Genomic DNA, 6,000 nt, shown 5'->3' on the forward strand with positions numbered 1-6,000 from the left:
ATAAAGTGGAGGAGCAGACAGCAGTTTGACATGGCTGGGCCGAGACTGGAAGCGTGTCATCGATTGTTCGGCACGCATCAGCAACCGCGCTGGCCGCAACAGAACAGCCAGAAACCGCCCGCTGGCCGCGCAAAGACGGCAGTCTGGGGAAACGCTGCGCAGTAGGTACGAAGTAGTGCGGCGCGGTGGTCTTGCACGCGACCCCGCCCCCTAGTCGGTGCAGCGAATGAAAAAGCATCGCATCGCCCTTGTCGGAACGCGTCGCCCCAGTGCTTCTGCATCAGCGCGCCGCACACTCCCGCCTCCACTCCACACCTCCGTCGTCGAGCCGCTCTCTGCCATCGCCTATCCACTGCCTGCTGCTGCCTCGTGCCAATGATGCAGGCTCAGTACCGGAACTACGCGCCGCAGGCTGGCCAGCGAGCGTCGCCGCACGCCGCTGTGCAGAGACGTGGTCCAGGTAAGGTCGCTGCCAAACACGCGCCTTGCTAGCCTAAGCACAAGGCTGCGCGCTCCCTGCCCCAATGTCCCGCCAGCAGCCCTCCGCCGTCAACCGCCTCATGATCCACTTTACTGACCTGAGCGCCACCATGCGCGGTGCTGTAGGCCCCATGGTGTCGGCCGCCCACCCGCAGCCCATGACGCCTCAGCAGCTGCAGGCCCAGCAGCAGGCTGAGATGCAGAAGCGCGAGTTGGCCAAGCGCCAGTCGCGCAAGCCCACCGACAAGAACATTCCCGATGGCATTGAGGGCCTGGTTGTCGGCGATGGCGTCCAGCGTTACCGCCAGCTGCGCGAGGCTGAGCGCAAGCTTGACGCCGTCATGATGCGCAAGCGCCTCGACATCAACGAAAGCAGTGCCCGCAACTTCACTCGCTACCGCACCATGCGCGTCTGGATCAGCAATACCGCCGACAACCAGCCCTGGCAGAACACGAGCATGGATCCCGACGCTTTCGATTTCGGCAGCGAGAGCCAGGCCACCTACCGCGTCAAGATTGAGGGACGCCTGCTCGGCGACGACGAGGACTCGGAGGCAGAAAATGAGCAGGCCGAAGAGCAGAAGGACGCGGACGCCATGGAGCAGGATGCTGGTGATGCGGCGAAGAAGGCCAAGCCAGGGAAGCCCGCGGGCAACCAACGCACCAAGCTGTCGCATTTCTTCAAGCAGATCACCGTCAACTTCGACCGCTCGCAGTCTCTCCAACCGGACGGATACACGTCAATCGAGTGGAAGAAGCCCGAAAACTCGGCCAGTGCCAACGACTCGGCCGCAAACTTCGACACGCTAGAGTTCGAGCGCAAGAGCGATGAGAACATCAATGTCACCGTCAACCTCTTCCGCGACGAGAGTCCTGAGCGCTTCAAGCTCAGCCCGCCTCTAGCCGAGCTGCTAGGCACCGAGGAGGATGACCGTGGCGGTATTCTCATGGGTATTTGGATATATGTCAAGGCAAACAGCCTACAGGAGGATGAGGACAGCCGCAAGATCCGTTGCGATGCTCAGCTGAAGGCGGTATGTTGCTTCAAATATTGTAGGGGGATTCTCTTTGGCAACTGACAGAAAACAGCTCTTTGACAACAGGGATTTCGTGCCATTCCCGCAGATCCCCCAATTAATCATCGCCCATCTCTCCCCACTCCCTCCTTATCAACTGCCTTATACCATCCGCGTCGACAAGTTCTACATTGCTCCCGACGATGGCACGACTGCCTCGCAACCGACCATCTATGATGTTCTCGTCCCGCTCGACGATCCACTCCGCATCGCCATGGGCCGTATCACCACGAACCCGCAAATGCTCAACCAAATTGCGTCGTTGGATGAGTCGTTGGCACTAGCAGTGCAAGCAATTCAACACTCCAAGGCAAAACACGCCTTCTACACCGCTTTCAGCACAGACCCGGTCAACTTCGTCAAGCGCTGGATCAGCTCCCAGCAGCGCGACCTCGACGTCATTCTCGGTGAGGCCACACGTGGTGGAGGCGAGGACGTTTCTAGCGAGGAATTCAGGCGTGGTGGCAAAGAGGGCGTCTGGGGCGGGGACCGTGCTCTGGAGAGCGTGGGCCTATGGCTTGCAAAGGCTGGCAAGGCGCACTAAATGATCCTCCTTGTCCGAGGATGAGAGAGGATTGCTTCATACGTGTACGACTGAATGGCTTGGAGCAAAAGGGATCAGGCTGGAATGGGTGGTTGGTGAGCAACGGCGTTCTCATCACGTTTTGTTTTTTTAAATGTTCTGCAGAGATGGAAAAGCGTCCCACATCATTGCTATCAGAAAGATAATTAGGCGTTGACTGCCGGTGGGCATTTTTACGTTCATCCAGGATACCAGAGTTCTTCACATTTTTGGGGGTGGATTAGCACGAACCAATGGAAGTGATGGACCATAACTATGATATTAGGATTGGGCTGTAGTTGTCGTTGTTATGTAGATCCAGATGGATCATGAGACGGTAGAAGCTTTTACCCTGCGACACAGCTCTTCAAAGGTGACACCATTAGAACTAATAGGGTAACCGATGCCTATGCGGTTGGGGTAATGGCAGGAACTATGGCTATAGAGGTATATCTATAATAGCTATTGGCCACCCACTGACAATCACGTATTATATTAGTAGAGACAAGATGAATCAGAGCTTTTGGTAGATATACCATTTAGTCAAATGCTCGGGCCCTCTGCATTGAAAACCCCGTACATAGGAAAACGTTACGTAGATGTGAATGGGCTGAACGTAGTTGAAATCGAGGAAGTCACATCGGCAAAAACTTCAAGGGTCGGCCAGCGTTAAGCAAGCAAATTTAAGACTGCGAAACGGTTTCAAGTCCCCTAGATAAACCATGAGTGCCAATGAGCCAGTTCCGGTTGCAAGTGGTATCAAGTCATTAAATTTTCTCGCCGTCAATGCGATCCGGTGATGGAAACGTCCATTCATTTCTACCTGATGGACAACCACCGAGCCGACGACGAGCGCAAGCAGCGGTAACCAGCCGATCCATACCCGAGAAATCCGCCGATGATAGTGAAGACGCTTTTTCGAAATAGCCCTAGTATCCATCCCCGTAACTCCTGCCTCAGCGACGCGACATTTACCTGTAGCGCCAGAGGGACAGGGTGTTGTGGCGCTTCCAGGTCTTGCGCCTGCCAGCGGTGGTCTTGTTGAACTTGTGGCCCTTGTTGATACCACGGCTCTTCTTGCCGGTAGCGGTGAGACCACGAGCCTCGCGGTGCTGCAAAAGCAGTCAGAACCACAGTCACTCCTCATCAATCCATTGCTCAAACGTACCTTGTGGACGGGCTTGACGATCCAGTTGATGCGAGCGTCGCGACGGATGGCCTTGTGCTGGGGGTCAACGAGGATGACCTCGTAGTACTTGTAGGTCGAGTCCTGGTTGATCCAGTAGGAGTTGAGGACGCGCAGGTTGGCGCAGCGGCGACCGACGCGCTCCTCAGCGGTGGAACGGAGGGAGCGCTGGTACTTCAGCTGGTTGACACCCTGGTTGGTAGGCTTGCCTGTTCATCCGAGCAAATCAGCAAAACTGTTCAAAGTCCCAAGATCTCCAATTCGATTGCCCTGGAAACTGTCTTCTCTCCACAAATGAGGACGTACCGTAGGTGGCACCCTTGGGCACCGGCCTCTTGCGGCCACCGCGGCGGACGCGGACGCGGTAGATGACATAGCCCTGCTTGGCCTTGTATCCAAGACGGCGAGCCTTGTCGGGACGCGACGGGCGCGAGGCGCGGTGGATGACGTTCAGCTGGCGGAGCTAAATTGATGCACTCTCAGCAAAGTTCAACGAGTAACACCAGGATTTTCGCTCGTCCTCGCTCACGGTGTGCGAAAGCGAGGCGTGGCGAAGGAAGCTCTTCATACCTCCCAGCAGCGAACGCGGAGCAGGAAGCGCAGCACATCGGACTGCTTCTTCTTCTGAAGTTCCTCAACGTACTTAAGCGCACCCATCTGTTCGGTGAAGTTGTTAGCCCAGATGCCCCGAAACTGGATCCGACCGATGTGATTTTGACGAAGCCGTGTACAATGCGCATTCGCTCAGTTGCATCGTCTCGCGGGGTGTCGCCACGAACCTTGGCTGTTTCCGGGCGTCGGTCGTCGGTGTGTCGTCTTCGTAGACGTCAAGTCGCTTTGCGAGGAAAATCGAGGTTGTGGGTTGCGCAGACGGCGTTTCGCTTATGCTGCTGACTAACCGCACCCGAGGGCCCGAGCGTTGACTCCGAACTCAGCCAGATGCTCCAAGGCCTACGCTCCACACGCCGGTACGGGAAGTAGATCGACTGCACTGCGGTGATGTGCTCTATGCCTGATGATCTCACATTGTCGATGCTACTGCAATTCATTCAAGGCACTGGCCGTGAGAAGAGAAGCACCGAGAAGAAAAAGTCAAAGACATCAATTGAATTCGAGCTTCGCCTTTTCTCGGCTTCTGCCATGCCCGTTGTGTTCCCCAAGAACATACAGATCACGAGTCCTGACTGGGCATGAGGAAACCGTGTGCCGGCTGCATTGATTAGGCTGATTGTGACCAAGAAGTGTTGATTACAAAACGGAATACTTCGAAAAACTGGCCGTAGGACGCGTGAGTGAGAAGTACAAGGGTATCCGCCGCGGGAAACGTCCACTAACAGCTCCACGAAGGGAGTAGTTCGGAAGAAAAACGCCAGTAGAATGCATCTGCTTCCCAAGGCAGACGAACAACACCAGGCCATCACCAATCGTAGACCCAACCGGAATTCTTGTCGAAGAACTCGCTGCATGCTTCCCGCAATGCGATGTTAGGCCGCAAGTCTTCAATCTTCAATGGCTCGCGAGTCAAAGGGTCAGTCGGGCTGCGCTTCAGATGCTCGATGAGAGTCGCCCTCTCATAGGAATGGCCGTTCTTCGTAATGACAGCTGGCCGTCCATTAGCACATTCGACAACGACCGTATACATAGTACTCACGATCATGCATAATCTCAAACGAAATGTTGTCAATGAGGTGGTCCGGTACTTCCCGCTTGGCCATGTTGTTCGGGTCTGCAATGGCAAAGATGGACCTGAGATCCTCAATCTTCTGCTGCGTGGTCCTCTCAAGGATGGTACGCTCCTCAACCGCCGCCACAGCACCCAGCTCACCCCTGCTCGCCTTATCACTTATGATGACCTGCTCCTGGTTTGCCGAGGCCTCAATCCTATCCTCCAGCTCCGCCAGCAACGGATTCTTCCTCCTCAGCCGTTCCCTCTCCCTGCCCTCCCACTTGCTCTTCTTGCACTGCAACACCAGCGCCGAGATGGTCTGGGCATCGCGTGTCGGCGTCGTCGACTTTATGCAAAGATCGTAGGCGACCAGGGCGGAGGAAAGCGCTTCGTTCGGGTGATTCAGGGCAAGTTGCGACTTCGCTACAAGCCGTTAGCCAAAACGTCTCCGCCTGACTATGCTCCGCGGGCCTGAAATAATGCGCGGTAGTAGCCGCATCGAGGGAAACACGTGCCGGCATACCCGCCGCACGTCCGGCTCAAGTTTGACGTGAGATCGCATGTTTACAGCGCATGCCGTGGTGCCAACCCGGCCATGTGTACTTGCGCAGCGTCGCGAGGCTCTCCACGCTCGGTCAGTCACACGCGCCTACGTACCCAGAAAAGTATACGCCTTCATATTGCTCTTCGTGAGCTCTATGCTCTTCAGGCAGTCGTCGATGGCGTCCTCATAGTGGCCGAGCTTCATGCGAGCATTTGCACGGTTGGTGAAAATGAGCGGGTTGGACGGGTTGCGCTGGATAGCCTGGGTGTACAGAGACTCGGCGCTGACGTAGTCGCCGTTCTTGAAGTGCTGGTTGCCGCGGTCCTTTAACTGCTCGGCGACGTGGGCCATGGCGCTGGCTGCTGCTGCTGCGGTGGCCGTCAGGCCAGGCGCTGTGGCTGAAGGGAAGGAACGGATGCGAGTGGTTGATACGCTGGCGGCGGAAAGCGAACGAGGGGAGGGGCGGCGCGCGGAGGGACGTTCGGA

The 6,000-nt window shown here is 56.4% G+C and overlaps 3 protein-coding genes across 3 annotated transcripts; 1 reads left to right on the top strand and 2 right to left on the bottom strand.

Moving 5' to 3' along the window:
• Positions 1-524: 524 nt before the first annotated feature.
• On the top strand, positions 525-2,100 carry BKCO1_10500014 (swi-snf complex subunit; the record flags this gene model as incomplete). The annotated part of the gene is made up of 2 exons (XM_020270197.1): positions 525-1,514; positions 1,570-2,100. 2 exons carry the CDS (start codon positions 525-527, stop codon positions 2,098-2,100), a joined length of 1,521 nt encoding a protein of 506 aa, XP_020125141.1.
• Positions 2,101-3,089: 989 nt separating this feature from the next.
• Positions 3,090-3,961, bottom strand: BKCO1_10500015 (60s ribosomal protein l15; the record flags this gene model as incomplete). The annotated part of the gene is made up of 4 exons (XM_020270198.1): positions 3,090-3,230; positions 3,287-3,513; positions 3,611-3,767; positions 3,875-3,961. The coding sequence occupies 4 exons, from the start codon at positions 3,959-3,961 to the stop codon at positions 3,090-3,092; spliced, it is 612 nt and encodes a 203-aa protein (XP_020125140.1).
• Positions 3,962-4,721: 760 nt separating this feature from the next.
• On the bottom strand, positions 4,722-5,865 carry BKCO1_10500016 (u-box domain-containing protein; the record flags this gene model as incomplete). Its single annotated transcript, XM_020270199.1, has 3 exons — positions 4,722-4,906; positions 4,956-5,393; positions 5,628-5,865. 3 exons carry the CDS (start codon positions 5,863-5,865, stop codon positions 4,722-4,724), a joined length of 861 nt encoding a protein of 286 aa, XP_020125139.1.
• Between the last annotated feature and the right edge of the window lie 135 nt (positions 5,866-6,000).

The sequence above is a fragment of the Diplodia corticola genome (genome assembly GCF_001883845.1).
Source record: "Diplodia corticola strain CBS 112549 chromosome Unknown scaffold105, whole genome shotgun sequence".
NCBI lineage: Eukaryota > Fungi > Ascomycota > Dothideomycetes > Botryosphaeriales > Botryosphaeriaceae > Diplodia > Diplodia corticola.